Source organism: Populus nigra, chromosome 18 (genome assembly GCF_951802175.1).
Source record: "Populus nigra chromosome 18, ddPopNigr1.1, whole genome shotgun sequence".
Taxonomy (NCBI): domain Eukaryota; kingdom Viridiplantae; phylum Streptophyta; class Magnoliopsida; order Malpighiales; family Salicaceae; genus Populus; species Populus nigra.
This window is the reverse complement of record NC_084869.1, coordinates 10891703-10909315: the sequence shown is the minus strand read 5'-3', so window position 1 is coordinate 10909315 and position 17613 is coordinate 10891703. Positions and strand designations below refer to the sequence as shown.

The following is a 17613-nucleotide window of genomic DNA, read 5'->3' as shown; positions in this document are numbered from 1 at the left end:
AGCAATTCATGGGAAAGGGCGATGCATGCTCGCTCATGATTCTTGCAAGGCCGGTTAATTTGATATATAGTTGTCGCTAGCTAGTATCTGTAACGTCTAAAATCTTTCAACCTTTAATTTTTATATCCAAACTAAATGCAACCTAAGTGTTGATCCTTTAAACCTTTTCCACACCTTGAAAAAAAAAAACCCTTCCAAGAACAAAAGGGTTCAATGTTTTTTTTAGTTGTAGGTGTTTGAGTTAGCTTACGTCTGCCTTGATTAATCTCTCGAAACCCTGAAGTTAACGACTATATAAGCCTCCAGTGACTTTGAGGTTTGTGACACTCGAACTGGTGATGACCTCTGGGGAGCAAACTCCTTGCCTGAACAATTGAGCTACACCCCTCAGGGGTTAAATGTTAATCCATTAACATTTAGACTCTTTAATTATTATGTGTGGGATCGACTAATAAGTAAATTATATCTTATAGTATATAACTTTACTTAAATTAAAAAAACAACTAATCTATGATTGCCACATGGCTAGGGGATCACCTCTATAATATTAAAAGTTGTTTAAGAGTGTTGTAACAATTGTTTTTACTCCCAACCATGAATTGTACTGTTTGGTTACATTTTAAGATTATAGTTTGAAAGTTTGGTCCCCCCCCCCAAACTGAGTTGTAACCTTAGTTTGATGTGAAGCAAGTTGGAGATGCTTTTACTAAATCCACACCTCATTTTGCATGCTTGTTTAAAGCCTCATCGACAAAAAAAAAAGAAGAGAAAGAGAACCGTTGAAACTAATCTGATTAAAATAGTCCCTATCTTCTCATCAGATTTGGCTATTCTTGTTGCGGGGGCGATGTTGGGGCGCTGACTAGTTATTATGCCTCCTGAGGAGGTGTTGTTGTTGGGAATGAAAAGGTTTTGGGTTTAATCATAAAATTATGATTATGGTTGCTAGAAACCTATGGTCTACGAAAGTTTGGGTAAGAGATTGGTTGTGTAAGGAAAAGACGCATCACCCCTAGTACACCCTACCTAAGGTAAGCTGCATTGTTGTTTGATTATTTTTCTAGATCGAGTTTCTATCTGTTGGTCTTTTTCTAAGGTCTAAGATAAATCTCCACTCATGAGAGAGTATTTACCTCATTGGGTTTAATCCTAACCACTATAAATTCTAAATTTAGCATCACATTTATTTTCACCTTGTATTTCTAACACCTGAGGGTGTACTCTATTATGTAGTTTTACACCCCACAAATATTAAAGTATACACCTAAACCCTATGAAATAAAAAAAATAATTAGTAAAGGGTTTTTGACATTTTGGTCAGATCCTAATGAATACTTATAAACTGGTTATAATATCCATTTGTTTTTTTAAATATAAGAAAGATGCAATTTTTTAATGAAAATATGGTTAGAGAAATCTTTAGGATTTGGTCGTATGCATGAAAGCAAAACATTTGTTTTGTTTCTTTTTTTGAAAAGGGAAATTAATTTAAAAGTTTTAAGATTTTTATTTATTTAATTTAATTTTGTTTTTGGAAATATTTTGGAGAAACCAGGTATTTAATATTGGATTTGTATTTATATCTTACAGTGTAAATATACAACTCGATATTATGCAAAATTGATAGAAAAACACATGAGAAAATTAGAATTATTTTGAAATGCCTCTCAATTTTTTTGGATTTTTTTCATTTTTTAAATAATATTATAATATATATTATTATAATTAAATATATTATAAAATACATGGGCTAGGCTGGCCCAGCTAACCGGGTCAGACTCATCCCAAAAAAGGGTGGGGCCGATCTCAGCCCAACAAAATTTTTTTTTTAGTCTGGGTCATACCCGACCTAACCATTTGAGCTGGGCCATAACTGGTCCAACCTAAAGTTCACTACATGAACAGTGGAACTGGTGGGGAGAAGAAGAAGAAAAGAATAAGAAGAAAAAGAAGAAGGGGAAGGGGAAAGGGAGCGGGCTACTTAGTGTGGCGGTGATGGCTGACTGGTATGAGAGGACGAAGTGAGCTTGGCGGTTGCAACGAAGGAGGCTTTTTTTTTCACTTTTTGCACCCAAATTTCTTCATACTCGGGCCATGGAATCCATCCCTATTTATAGAGGGTGGAAGAGGGAAGTGTTGTCTTTAATGGTGAAAATCTTAGCCCTTGGTTCAGCTAGGAAGTATCCCAACCGTTAGTTCAAAGTAAGCACCATGAACTGTCAAGTTTGTCAGTTAAAGACTGCTTGAGTTTCTCACTTTAGGCCGGCATCGCGGTCGCGGTCGTTGTGGTGTCAATCAGTCTCAACAAACCATACTTGGTTGTAGAGAAATTTCAGATAATCATTTTGGTTCTGGTGTTGTCAAATTTGGTGGATATATGAAGCATTAAATGCACTTGAAAAGTAGTCATTCGGGCAGCTTTTACGGGTAAAATTGAAGATCATTGTTTTGCCTTGAATTAGGGATTTCAGCCAAAATTTAATTTGACCATTCTACTTTTGATTTCCTTTAATTTCACCCCTAATTGACTCCAAACTTCTAATTTAATTCAATTTGGCCCTTGCCTAATTTCAAAATCATCCCCTAATTTTAGCATTTTTTATCCTTGGTACAATTAGGTCTTGGATTTCCTCCAAAATTACAGTTTGATTTTTATGTATTTTTGAAATCCTCCCCAACATACTTTCTCCTTGGTCCTTTATTTATTTATTTGTATTTATTTTGGAAAGAAAAATATGTAATTTTGAGGAATAACCTAGAAATGAGTTATGACAATTCTCATTTAGTAAAGCTTTAATGCATGAGCTTAGACTAATAAATGTTACCATATTGTTTCAATTTTGTATATTGATTCAACCATATTCATTCATGTCATTTGGTTTTGTTTGTAAGTTGCTTGAATATATGTTTAACAATTATTATTTTGGAGTAATACGATATATCAATGCCTTTAGTGTGTAATAACACTGGATTTTAGTTAATGAATCTCTTATAGCAAATAATTTCATGGTTTGCAGTGTAACACTTTTATAATAGTGGTTTTGAAATTGTATTTTGGTAGACTTTTTTTTTGTCATGGGATGTTGTACTTTTGTAATGATTCATTGATTATTCACTTATGTTTTTTACAATATAGTTTAATTGTATCCTAGAAATTAAATTTTTAGGAGTAATTGTTTTCGCAAGTGCAGTGAATGTGGTTTTATACTATACTTCTTTTAATGCATTCTTAATCTTTAGGATGTACATTTATAGAATTGTTTGTCATATTTCAAATATTTTATTCAATTGTCTTCTTATATATAATCTGTGCACTACCTTTGTAATTGATATGCTTTTTAAATCCTCCAAGTTCGTGAAGTAACTCTTACATAACCTATCATTGTTTTTTTCTAGTCTTATATTTTTTTATATCCATCTAATATTATTCTTCATGCAAGTTAGTTTTGCAATGGAAGACACTAACAATCAAGATAATGGTTGTTAAACTAAAGAAATGTTGCACATTTTTTTATGACATTTACACCAAAATTATCGAGATGGGTATGAGGCCAAATATTCATTTTGACAAAGCTGGTCGAACATTTATGATATTTTCCTTAAAAAAACAAATTGATCATGCTTTTACCAAAGCACAACTTAAGAACAAATGGATGGTATAAAAAAAGATTAGAGGACGTGGAAAAAGTTAATTTTTGAAACTAAAGATGGTTGGAGTAGTGAAGCAAGGACTATTTCTGCACATAATGAGTGATGGAAAACAAAAATTCAAGTCAGTTGTTAGGAACTTAATGTTTTCATTTTCATTTATATTCTTGAAGTACTAGATTACTTCATTAAGTTTTATTAATTATATTAAATTTCTCTTATGTAGAAAGTCATAGGAGCAAAAAAGTTTAGACATGCTGGTATTGAGCCTTCATTACATGGAAAATATGATACAATGTTCAGTAATATAGTGTGATTACTAGATAATATGCTTGGGCTCTCTCTTCAAGAATATTGTATGAAGAAAATGGTAGAGATGATAAAGTGAGAATTGCTAATTATGAAGATGGTGGAGATGATAGAGTGAGAATTGCTAATTATGATAGGGTGATTTAAAGGAGGATGGAATTCCTAATTTAATTTTATTGATGATGTGAGTAATTTGCTAGTTGGATTTAATGTTGCAAACAACAGTAACAACCATAGTAGTGGCAAGGGAAAAGTGAGACAACATTCTATAGCTCAAGGTGAAAAAAAAAAGAATCTAAAATAGGAGCATAATTATTTTCATGTTTGGATCAATAATATATTTCATCATCATTAATGATTTTTTTGTAGGTAGTTTTTTTCTCAAATATGGTAGAAACTAATGCTTGATGCTTATTGTTTTTAATATAAAATTGCATAAGAGTTATCGATGACACATATGTGCACGCTTGTGTATATATAGAAAATCAAATATCTTTTATCAACAAAAAAAAGTGTATCAGCTCAAAACATAATGGTTATAAGTAGCTTTGATGCGCAATTCATGTTTTTTTAGGTTGGATGAGAAAGTAGTACGCATGATACATAATTTTTTCTTGAGACAATTGACAATTCAAATATCAAATTTTCAAAGCCACCAAGAGGTAATAAATAACAAAAAAATAATGTTATTAAATTAAAAAAAAGTTAATGTTATTGTAACTATTGAGGAATAAATTATAAAGTCATTATTTGTTAATGTAGGGAAGTACTACTTAGTCAATTCTGGATATCCAAATAAATATGGATTTTTAGGTCTATATAAAAATGAGAGATATCACCTGCCAGCAATTCACCAAGTAGAACAACTATAAAGTCAAGAAGAAGTATTTAATTGTGCTCACTCTTCAAGACGTTATGTGATAGAACATACTTTTAGAATTTGGAAAAAAAAAAGGTGGAGAATTTTACAAAATATACTTGCGTTTCTTTACAAAATAAGAGTTTAGATTGTAGTGGTATCAATAAAAAAATATAACTATATTAGAAATAATTCACAAGAAGATGTGGTATTTATAGAATTTGATCGTCATTCTAATTTTATTCTTAATGATTTTTTAATTGATGTGGTTTCACTTTCACAGACACATGGAAACCAAAAGTCTTCTTGTATGGATTATGTTTATGATAGGATTGCAACAAGTTTAATGAGATAATAAAAATAAGATTATAATTCACATTACTATATTTATGATGTGTTAATAATCTAAAACACATTAATGTAATTGCAAACTAAGAAATCAATACATGTTCTTTTTTGTCATTTATTAATTACATCATTTTTAATTATAGTTTCAACTAAACACCTTTGATATACTTTTTATTCAACAATAATCTTAACCACAGTTTATATATATATATATATATATATATATATATATAACATATTGAAAACAAACCAACCATAAGTAGACTTGATTTTTTAAAATCTATATTTTTTTAAACCACAACCATATAATCTACCATAATACTAAACACATTCTAATAGGCACTCCCATGACCCTTATAAAGCTCCAAACCACTCCCACCATAATATCTAGAGAATTTTGAGAGCAACCTGGTGGGAGTGACGTTATAGAGTGAAACTAATGCCTCCAAGAACATTTCATCTTAAATCTAAAAACACTTTCCTTGCATACCTCAAGTGTTCAATAACCAAATGGCATTGTCTAGAGAAATTAAAGTCTTTATTCATAAATAGACCTCCTTCTTACATACGTGTAGCTAAAGAGCTACACGTAGATAAGTAACCTCATCTTCATGCTTTGTTTCAATTCCCTCACAAGTTTGAAACACAAAGTCAATGATTCTTTGACATAGTATCCCTAAACAGGCTAGCACATTTTCATCCAAACATTCAATGAGCTTTTGACTCCACTGTCATCAATGAGTACATCTCTAAATACGGTGATTATAAAGAATTGGGTGAATCAAGGGAAGTAGTTGTTGCGCTAACACTAAGACATTTTTTTTAAATCATGATAAAATTAATAGTTATATAGATAGGATTTTTTTATCCCTAGGCCTGCATATGAAGTCTCATTTCCACTAATTGTAAATGTACCAATGGACTTAAAAGAATAGGCCACAGACAATGTTAGAGAGGAAGCTCATCAACCTCATAAATCAATGTCTTTAATTCTAGAAAGCCTGTGAAGAACAGGTAAAACTTATTGGGTAAAGAATCTAGATCGACACAATTACTAGGCGGGACACATTGATCTTTGCAATCATGATGGCGATGTTTTATTCAACGTTTTAGATAATATGACCCTCAAATATTTAAAACACTAGAGGGAATTCATAGAAGTGTAAAGATATTGGATCTCAAATTACAAATGTGTTAAACCAGGAAAGGTTAAAGATGGTATCCCCACCATAATACTTTGCAACCTTAGTCGATTAAGGAGTTATAAATATTTCATAAATAAAGAAGACAATAACTTTGTAAGTGATTGGACACTAAAGAATGCTTAATTTGAATTCATTCAAGAACCCCTCCTCTCATTCGAACGTCAACATCCAACACAAGATTGCGAAGAAGGGGCACAAGCCTGGGCAACGAGGAGGTAATTGTTTGGTATTGCATTTCAAACTACAATCAGGTGTGTTTTATAAATGTGTTTGTTTTGAAAAGACATCAAAATATTGTTTTTTTAGTGTTTTTTAATAATTTTGATGTGCTGATGTTAAAAATAAAAAAATATTATTTTGATCAATGTTTAAAAATTATATAAAAAATAATTGGAAAGGTGAAAACAAGTCCAATATAATCATACTATGAACAGGAATAACTATTTAGAATAACAAAACATACTATAGTTGTCGAGAAGTGTAAAATCATATAGATACGATATGCATCTTGATCAATTGTGTCTTTTCTTTATAGATTCCAATACAAAACTCCTGTGCATGTGTTCTGAGATATTCCTTTATCATTTTGTTCAACAGGACCTTGAAGTAGAATACTCTTTTCTTGCCAAACACGCACTCTTGAGCCATCTTTTTTAACATGGGCTAAATGGAGCCCGACTAGTACTATCGGACCCGTCCCCAAATTTCACTTTACACCCCCACTCCCCCTTTCTCGTCCGTGTCCCCACGCACTCGGGAAATGGACTCTCTCTCCCACTTTCCCTCGCTACTTCTTCCCGCTAATTGCCCTTTTTTTCTTTTCTTTTCTGCAGCCAATCGGATTTCAAATCAAATTTTCTCGCGAAACAAACACAAGAAAAGAAATAGAAATCTTCATTCTCATTTTCTTGTACTTTCTTAGCTAAATCAAACTCCAATGAATTCACGAGAGCTCGCTCTTGTCTCCACAGCCACAGTCTTCGGAGCTTTAGCTTCTGCTTTTGCTGTTCGCTTCTACTCCAGCAACAGCAATTCCAGAAAGCAGTTTCCCAAAATCAATTCGGCTCCAAACTGTGACGTTTCGAAGAAATGCTCTTCTCAGAGCCCCTTTGATCCTTCCAAACGCAAAGAGTTATTGACATTTCAACTTTGTTTTTTTTCCGCCTTCATCTATTAAAGTTTGAAGCCTTCACTGTCTAATTTTTACAGTTTTAAGTGCTTTGTTTTAATTATAGTTTTTGGTTTCAGGTATTTATCATGGGATGATTATTTTATGGCAATTGCACTTTTATCAGCTGAAAGGTCCAAAGATCCAAACAGGCAGGTCATAATATTTTTTTCTCTTACTTGTTAATCACTCAAGAGAATTTGATTAAGATATTTTTTTTTCTTGGGGGGTTGAAATGCTTTGTTGGGTTTCTACTGTAGGTGTTTGATAATACGTATTTGGTGTTGTAGGTGGGGGCATGTTTGGTTAGTCAAAATGGCATAATTCTTGGTAAGTTGATCTTGTATGTATTTTTCCTTGCTTTTTATACATGAATCTTGAACTCCATCTGCTTCTTAATTTCTTTTTGAATTGAATTGAAAATAAGAATACGAAAATCGTAAGGATTGATGGCATTTGCAGAAGTGAAAAGTTAGATTCTTATAATAAGAAGAAGAACAAAAAAAACACAGAGAGAGAAGAATAGATGGTGCAATTGAGATTTAAAGTAGAACGATTTCGTTCTTTTACATCAGAGGTTCTGTTCTTCTCTTTAAGAAGATGAATAAATGGTAAACGTAGTTATTACACTGATTTTGGTATATTTCTGATCATGCTGGAACAGCAATCGCGCAGGTTCTGTCGTTTTGAGTTTGATGGTAGTGATGCTCATGCGCATTGTGATGTATTTGATTCTCATGCTAATTTCTTTGGTCAGGCATTGGCTACAATGGATTTCCAAGAGGTTGTTCAGATGACGACCTTCCGTGGGCAAAGGTTGGTATATGATGTGTAAGTTCATCATATCATTCGGGAATTACATGTCATAAACCTCTCCTGTTATGTTACAGAAATCCAAATCTGGGGACTCTCTCGAGACAAAGTACCGTAAGTATTAAAATGATCTGAAAACACCAAAATATATTAATTTCAAGTAAAGAAAAAAATAAATAAATAACTAATTTTTTTCAAAAATATTTTTGAAATGAAAAAACAAACATGTCCTTTCATTTTGCTGCTTCATGTGATGCATGCTCTGTTACACAGAGACACGTAATTGCTGTATATAAATATACACATTTTCATGTTAATTAGTTGATGCACTGTGCAAAGGAGATTTTTAGCACAAGAGATAGAAATTGTGCTTCACCACCACAATAAAATCATACCTTCCAATACTCGTGCTTCTGCTGATACCTGTAATTGTCTGTTGTAGTTATGTTTGTCACGCTGAAGTCAATGCTATTCTGAACACAAATCATGCTTCTGCTGTTGGGCAGGTAAGCAATTGTCTCATTTCCTACTATATCCATTTTATATTCCCCACCCCAAACACATACACAGACAAACTCTTCTTCCGTTATGGGATTTGACTAGAATTAAAGATAAATTCATTGTGAAGCGAGTAGAGGTGATTATCAATATCATGCATAATTGTTGATATTGTTTGCCAAGTTTTCTAGCGATCCTTAAAATAAAGGCTGTTTGTCACCAATAGAACTAAGAAATGTCTCCCCCTCTATAATTATCGCAGAGGCTTTATGTGACTATGTTCCCTTGCAATGAATGTGCCAAGATAATCATTCAGGTTTGTTAACCAAGCTCCCCTGCGCTATATGCTACATGAGTGTCTCAGTGGGATTTCCTTCTTTATTTGTGTGTTTGTGGTATAAATTATGAGCAGGCAAATAGAGAGAACGTGCTGCTTCCATTCCTCAGTTTTTCAAGAAGTAGATGAGGGGCCATTGGAGTTTGGTTAATCTGGAAACCCGAGGGTCATCTCCATTGTTTAACCTGCCCTTAACAATTTTGAAACATTTCCTTTTTACAGATTGATGTATACTTTGCTTTCGATAGCAACATATACCGCAATCCTCGCATGAAACCTGAAATGAAGACGGATAGGAACATTATAGTTTATGTTTTCAGTTGATGTCTTTCTAACAAGGCTGAATAAGACTTTAGGTGGCAACCTGCAGTGTTCAACTATAGCAGCCGACTGCATAAATGTACACAAACTTTATGAGATATAGTGCTGAAAATCCCAAGTAACCATCCAGTGATAGGCTGACAAGGCGGCTACATGATATGATCTAAATAATTTTTCTTTATTGCCTAGAAAAACTGGCTCTCAGTGGAATCTAACTCTTTGCCACCGTGCTGGTATTTGTTTACAAGCTCTAGAAATGTGCCCCATTCTCAGTGCTCTCCTTTCATTTTTCCTATTTTCTTGCCTTTCACAATTGATTTCTAAATGGATTTAGCTTCCCTTCTTTCTTGCAGTCGGGCGTGTCTGAAGTTATATATTTTATAGAGAAGAACAATTCAGATACGGCGTACATTGCTTCACACAAGTTACTGTCCATGGCTGGTATTAAAGTAAGTTTTGCTTGCTGTTTCGTGGAGGTAGTGCTAAACACTGCACTGATTTTTCTCAGTTAATCTACTTGAAGCTCCCACTGAGGTTTACTTTGGCCAAAGCACTTCCTTTGTTTGATGCATCAAATTGTGTATCACTTGGTACTGATAACCAGTCAATGACACCAAGCTTAACGTGCCATGGCAATACATGCCCCAAACTGTTTATGGTGCACATTAACAAATACTCCAACCCAACAAGGATAATTTGCAGCAGCTTTGGGATTTCAATGCATTTGACTTTTCATGATCTATTTTTAATCGTACTTGTTCTTCCAATGGCAGTTCAGAAAACACCAACCCCAGACGGACCAAATTTCGATCAAGTTCCAAGAGCCCTAGATAATGACTTTATTGCTGTTCATTTGTCAAGCCTGAGCATCACCTGCAGTTATAAGATCAAGCCTTGTTATAACCTGTATGTTGCATCTTTCATTAACTGACGATTGGAACCTCTCACCAAGAAAAACTATCTATCATGAAGAATTCTTGGATGCTAGCTACAATTACCCAGGAGATACAAGTATGGTTGTGTATTTTACCATCTCTGTCAGGAGAAACAAGTATGGCTGTGTTGTATCATCTCAGCCAACAGCTTTAACTAGGTCGGAGTGATGACAAGGTAACAGCTTCGACTGCAAACTCAGTTGGGCAGTTATCCCGCGCTGTTTATAGTGGATCCCTCTTTCTACTCTGCACAGAATTCCTTTGTATCGTATGACATTATCATCTATCGATGTTCTTTGCATGGAGTTAAGCAAACTATTTGCTCATGAGAAAGGAAAACCCTAAAAACTAGAGAAACCAGATTGGGTGACTCGTGCCATGTAACACTGACCCGACAATTCAGTTGGAGTTCTACTGCCCGTAAGTGGTATTCATCAAAAGGAAATATGGAGCCAGAAATCGTTGGTGCTTTTTGTTGTGGCACTGCTCTGCTCTGGTTGATTCAACATAAATGTACAAAGTTTCAACCAAATCCAACCAATAAATGCTCGTTTCATGGAACTGGTCTCTGCCAAATGCTACATTTGTGTTTTATTTAAACCTAGTAAATTAGTTCTGTGGTATACAACAACGTTGAAAACAAGGGCATGGTGGGAGGCGGGTTAGATCCTTAAAATTTTAAAGGGAACAACAATGCACAGTTGGATTCTCCCTTCTCAAAGGCTAAATATTTACCCAAGAAAGGACATGGTCAAAAAATGTAGAATTTCTTACTTCACCAGACAGTTTACCTGTATCTGCACTAAATGCTAATATTGGACCTTAATCAGCATTAAGGGCATCAAGTTGCTTCTGAAGTTCTTCAATGTCATCAAACGAAGTTGTAGCTGGTTCAGCAGCTGGGAGGTTTTTTAAACTCATCTGCAGTTGGGAGCTCACGAGTAAGACCTTCAGGAAGAGCATCTAAAGAGGGCAAAAAGGGAAAAAGAATCAACATTTTAATTAGGAGCAAACAATTTGGAGCAGGAAATTTGAGATTCAGATACATTGTGAACATTGAAGCACTGTTAGACCAACCCTGGAATTTAAGGCCTCTACAGCAATCAAATGCTTAGCAATATGATAAGAACTTTTTGTCCTTTTATATGTGGGGAGGTGTGTATATTTAATTAGTCATTTTATTCTATATTTGTACACGGGGTGCCATTGGCAGGAGAACGGGGATGGCTGCCCTGCAGGGTTCGTGTCCTTGGCCCTCTAGGCTACATCAACCAACTGTAGTTTATTGAAAACTTGGCAATTAAGTCCAAAAGTTGATTACTGAGGCATCCAAAATGTCATAAAACTCAGAGCATAAGAACTAGAGATCACCTCAACTTGTGGCATCTGTCCTTTCTGGCTCACTGTCATCGACAACACCGAAGAAACACCAGGAAATAAAACAGTGAACATGGTGCCTAAACTTTCCAGAAAAGAAAAATCAGATGATAACTAGTAAATTATGGCAGGGAAATCTTATTAAAACATACCAAACATCTCTCCCAAAGCAATTGACCAGCCAAAGCACTTGTATACAATCATATTTTAGGTTGCATTTAATTGTGGAAATCTTCCAGTTTTCTAGAATTTTTTTTTAAAAAAAATAAACAGAAAACTAAAGGAAACGCATTTCCTAACTGAAAATAAAAATTGATTTATTGGAAAAGCGTGTTTTCTATTTCTCTATCTTTCCAGAAAATTAGAAAACATCAAAATGGTTGTTTTTGAAATTCTTCACTACAAATAAGGGCTTTGATTGATTCACCTATTATTTTATGGTCATTCCTTTTAATATTTTCAATTTATGCCAAAAAGGGCCCTGGTTTTCAATTTTGAAAAGAAAAAAAATGTATTTAATATGTTTACAAGCTATAGACCTATGTGCAAGATAATGATATGGTATACACCAATCTATCATCCTAAGAACCACCTGATGTCCCATTCATTATCCGCATAGAATGGGCCTTCTGGAACTAATAATGCTTCGGCCTCCATCTTGGCTCTGATTGCAGCATCCCCAGCAGGCTTTTCAAGGAGGTATTCTTTCTGCATGGTACATATAATTATTACAGTCCGCAAGAAAGCTGAAAAATGCTAAATGGATAGATTTCCCAAGAAAGATATCTGGTAGAAAATCAAGGTAGATCTGGCTTTTATACCTGACGCTCTAGACAAGCTGCATTTGAACATTGAGGATTTGGCCTCATTTCCATGGTTGGGAAATAATCTTTAAGAGAATTGTAACCCTGCAACCATGCAATAAAGTCAGAATCTGTCAAAACCAGTCAGGGAATCAACATTCATTCAGCTAATTTGACAACAAAACTAGGTGACAAGAGAGAAACATAAAGTTCTATATACTAGTTAAATTCAGCTACCACATTGAACAGTAAGAGAAAAAGGTGATTAACATGAAATTTACCAGGTAAGGAGAGACATGTCCAAGCTGTAGCAGGAACTTCAGCGTATTTTGCACTAAGAGCCCTGCAACAACTCCCTGAAATGCAATTCATATCAATGGATATTAACATCCAATGCAGCAAAATAAAATCAGAAGTAATATACTGCACTATGATTCTGTTGGGGGGGGGGGGGGGGGGGGGGTTGGGGTTTCAATAACCATATGCCTATATAAAAGTTGATAAAAAAAGTGAAAATCATATATGAGAAGACTATTTATGTTAGCTAACTCCACTTTGTCATAATCATACAATAAAAGACGACCTATGCCGCACCTTGTTAACATCTCAGCTACAACACAACCTACGCCGCCAATTCCCTGCCGTCACATGGAAAAAAACCAATCAAAACAACATTTCCAGATTTAGAATAGTGAAGGAATCGTGGATAGTATTCAATTTAACTTGAAAAATATATATATGCATAACATTTCTTCATCAAGTTTTCAATACTACAAACAGCAAAAGGAAGAGTAAGAGGAGATTAATAGCAAATACAGACAATGACGGCAACCGAGAAGTACCGAATTCTCTCATAATTGTCCACTATACCCATCCTCTGAAGTGCCATTTGCCTACTATACGGATTACTATCCACCACCTCCGCAATATCCTGTCACCACCACCACCACAACAGCAACAAAAAAATTCACCATCAGAAACCCACAACCCTATACGCCACCATACCCATGGACGAAACTTTGACTTTCGTACGCCCAACAGGTGCAGACTTGGCCAGCTTCGTGAGATGCTCAACACGCGACTGCAGCTACATCATCAAAAATAAAAAGAAATTAAAAACAGAGTAGGTTTTCTTTTTTTTTTTAAAAAGAAAAAATAATAAATCTGGATTAGTAAATAAATGATTATTCGTAATTGATCCGAAGAGTGGAGAGAAAAGGCAGATGCAATTGCATTTTACCATATGAATAGAAGAATGATTAGGCAAGGATTGTCTGAGAGAATCAAGATCATTAAGTATCTCTTTCAATTCCGCCTCCATGGCTTTGCTGCTGCTGATCGCTCTCTCTTTAGAGATAAATGTGAGCGAGTCTGTTATTTTACTTAGTAATCTAATATTAATCTGACAACGTTATTGCTATATTAACTTCAATTCTCCCTCTCTGTCTTTTCGCTCTTTATAAATTCTTCTTCTTCTTCTTCTTCTTGTTTTTTTTCCTTTCCTTTTCTTTTTGCATCAAAACAGGATGGATTGGATGCTGTGTGTGAGCGCCTCTGTCTGTGTGTTTTCTATTCCTATGGGCTTTAGATTGTGGCCCCAAACTTAGAGATAATGGGTTATGGACCTTGTTCTTAGCGAGGTAAGCTTTGGGACACCAAGTTGTTTCTTGATAGATGGAGAATAATGGGACGGGATTATCTTGTTTGGAAATACGGTGTAAATTATTTTTTATTAAATTTTAAAAAAATGATTTAAATTTAATATTTTTTATATTTTTAGATAGTTTTGATACGTTGATATAAAAAAATATTTTTAAAAAATAAAAAATATATATTATTTTAATATATTTTAAACAAAAAATATTTTTAAAAGCAATTGCTACTACATTCTCAAACGCACATTAAAGCACCGCCTTGCCTCAACGGGCTGGCACAGGCATTGCCAACCCAAATCCTAGATCAGGTTTGGTTTTTTTAATAGATCATGGAGTTAATTGGAGAAACTTGATCGACTTGAAAGGTCATCATGTGACTTGGGTGAAACCCAATTATTTTTTAAATAGTGTTGTTTTATTATTTAAAAAAAATGATTCATGTGCGTCATTCTAATAACATGTGAGTTGACTCATCCAACCTATCGGAGTTTAGAACACTAGAATAAAACACTCTCTTTTTTTCAAGGTTTTTTTTTGTACTTTTTAAATGTTGAATTTCTTGCTAATCTTTTTAATTTATTTTTATTTATAATAAAAATAAAAATAAAACTAAAAAAATGTGAAATTCAATTTTTTTAAAAAAAATAATATTTTAAATTAATAAAAAATAATGGAAAACGTTGGTTAAATTAAAATCTTGTTGAACTTTCGAAACTTATGAAAGACAATACATATGGGACGTACGAGTGGATGGTAAAAAACTCGTAAGTTAAAAGATGAATGAAATTTACCGATAACTATTAACACCAATTATCGATAATAATTTATTCATTTTTTATTAAAAAAATGAGTTAGTATAAATTAAAATAATCCTCTACTTATTGTGAAATTACTTGGATATGGAGTGCTTGCTTAAATATAAATATGTGAGAGTTGGATTATTACTATATTACCATAGACTTTTCTCACAACCTATATGTAATTGCTTAAATATAAATATGTGAGAGTTGGATTAAATATAAACTTTCAATTGTCTTAATGATGTTCTTTTTAAACTATTTCATGTGTTGGATATATAACTTATTCCAATAAATATCTTCAAAAAAATAATTAATCTTTGTGAGTACATCTTATATTTTTTTTTTTACAATAAAATTTTTATATGCAATTGAAATGAGTATTTACACAAATTCATGGCAATAATAACTCTTTATCCATATAATTTTCATTCTTTTAAATTCACCAACCTAACTATGTTTGAAGTATATCCATAAGAAAATCACATACTCTTAAGCCATTCATAGATAAAAAGTTATGTATCCTTGTGTAATGTAAAAGTGGTTTTTGGTTTTACAACATGGAATCCATCATTAACCAATTTCATATTCTCATGGTCATAAATACAAAGTTATTTCTTTCTAGCTTTTATGTTGTTTTTCTTTCATTTTCATATCAATGACCGTGTTAAAAATATTATTAAACATATATATATATATATATATATATATATATATATATATATGTATGTATGTATGCATCCAAATTATGGTGAATAACATTAGACTTCCTATAAGGAAGCTTCATTGCTTCCAAAAAAATACTTTATTTTACCTAATTATAGGTCACAACAATACTAAAAAAATTTTACTTACCAAAATGAAAACCAAATATAACGCTCCTGTATTGCGAAACTTCATCGTACACTTCTTTACTTGATAGTATTGCCGATGCAACATCCCTTTTATCTTTACCTTTTAAGAAGTCATTTATGTTAATTTTTATGTGATGACAACTTGGCAAGAACCTCCGGTAACAATAAAGAAAAAATAGTTTTACCATCATTGATTAAGATAAATGCGTTATTATTCGTTCAATATGAACAAACTAATTTTTCATGGGTGCTCCAAACCGATACCATCTTATACACAAGAAAATCATTTATAGTTCATATTAAAATTGTCTTCGTTTTCCTTGAGATATAATATATCAGAGCCCTAACTAACCATACCTAATTCAACTTATCAATCAATGATTGAAGATAAATATCTATATTTCTAACTAGATTGTAAAGATTAGGTATGACTATAGATAAAAACATGAATTTTGACTTCATACACGTCTTGTGAACAAGTTATGAACTGTTAGTATGACTAACCAACAAGAATAGGTTTTAACAAAGGATTTAACTAGACAAATCTATTTGTACACAAGTCAAGATATATATTCTACGGTTCCATTAAAAATTAAAGATGCACCCTATTAAACTACTTAAATATTTTACCATCGAAAGGATACACCATGATTCCATTCACCTCATCATGTGAATGATGCCTAAATTTAAAGGCATAAATAACATTTGTAGCCTAAGAGTGATTGAGAAGTACCTTAAATTTTTATATGCTATAAATATCCTTCATCTACCACTATTGGGTTTATATCGAGCATGCTGATAAGTTTTGTACTCGGTAAAATTTGCATATTCATTATAGTACAACATGCAAAAGTTTAAACACATATCAATTTTTTAGTATCTTAAGCCAAAAGGTTTCATCATGAATTTTTTAGTATAAAAGTTATCTTTCAGCCAATTCCTTTCAAATAATATGTTTTTTGCCCATTCTAGAATCTTATCATAACCGACCTTACTTAACCCGTAATCTAACTTAATAGTAAGCACTTATAAAATGATCGATAATTTACTATGAATTGTATATTCATCCTACAATAGTTTACCATAATCTTTTGAAAGTTTAAAAAACTCAGTTGTATCTAGACTTGGTTCTTTATATAAAAGGGTATTAAGTGAACCTTCACCTGAATAATCCTGATTCATTCTCATTGCATCCATCACCATATTCCTATAAAGATTACTATTATTGTCCACAAACTCATGTATGTTACTAGAACTAGAATTTGAGTTAACCATCATTTCTAACATGGTTTAATAAAGAACATAAGGTTCTTCTGTGTGCAAATCAACATAAATCTTTATCGAAAAGCTTTTTTTTAAGTAGAAGTATCATCATAACATTTTTATTGTGAAACTTTTTATTGTTATACTTCACATATGGATATTCTGTTTATAAAGTATGAAATTAATAAAACTTTCAACACTTCAACCTTTCTAAGATAATCTTGTCTATACAACTCTTTAAAAATATTTTGATACATTCAAAAATAATTATTCATTACTTACCAGATCTATATAGAATATTAATGGTAATATTTATTAATAATATAACTACCAATTAAAAATTCAATGAAATCAATTTCCTTGATGAAAACGAGGGCTGTTGTTTTTTAGGCATAAAAAAAAGAAGAAAGAAGAGGGAGAACC

At 32.8% G+C, this 17613-nt stretch overlaps 1 protein-coding gene and 1 long non-coding RNA gene across 7 annotated transcripts; one reads left to right on the top strand and one right to left on the bottom strand.

Annotated features, from left to right (window-relative positions):
- Positions 1–7082: 7082 nt before the first annotated feature.
- Positions 7083–11002, top strand: LOC133678760 (uncharacterized). Its single transcript, XM_062101251.1, has 9 exons — positions 7083–7500; positions 7618–7693; positions 7828–7867; positions 8295–8353; positions 8428–8468; positions 8793–8856; positions 9111–9164; positions 9860–9955; positions 10280–11002. Exons 1-9 carry the CDS (start codon positions 7307–7309, stop codon positions 10334–10336), a joined length of 681 nt encoding a protein of 226 aa, XP_061957235.1. The 5' UTR covers positions 7083–7306; the 3' UTR covers positions 10337–11002.
- Positions 9477–14184, bottom strand: LOC133678761 (uncharacterized). 6 transcript variants are annotated; one of them, XR_009836036.1, is made up of 9 exons: positions 13862–14184; positions 13464–13708; positions 13216–13259; positions 12903–12977; positions 12640–12726; positions 11813–12526; positions 11233–11404; positions 10537–10687; positions 9477–10379 (listed from the first exon to the last, which is right to left on the bottom strand). It is a non-coding gene; the product is annotated as an uncharacterized LOC133678761 (long non-coding RNA). The 6 variants fall into 6 exon arrangements; XR_009836035.1 differs by having other exon boundaries at positions 10537–11404; positions 11813–11898; positions 12411–12526; positions 13862–14181; XR_009836034.1 differs by having other exon boundaries at positions 10537–11404; positions 13442–13708.
- Positions 14185–17613: the final 3429 nt, after the last annotated feature.

Excerpts from the sequence above, each read along its gene's own strand:
- LOC133678760 (XM_062101251.1), top strand. The coding sequence starts at position 7,307 with ATGAATTCACGAGAGCTCGCTCTTGTCTCCACAGCCACAGTCTTCGGA. Across the intron at positions 7,868-8,294 it reads TCAAAATGGCATAATTCTTG|GCATTGGCTACAATGGATTT; the intron begins GTAAGTTGATCT and ends TTCTTTGGTCAG. Across the intron at positions 8,354-8,427 it reads ACGACCTTCCGTGGGCAAAG|AAATCCAAATCTGGGGACTC; the intron begins GTTGGTATATGA and ends GTTATGTTACAG.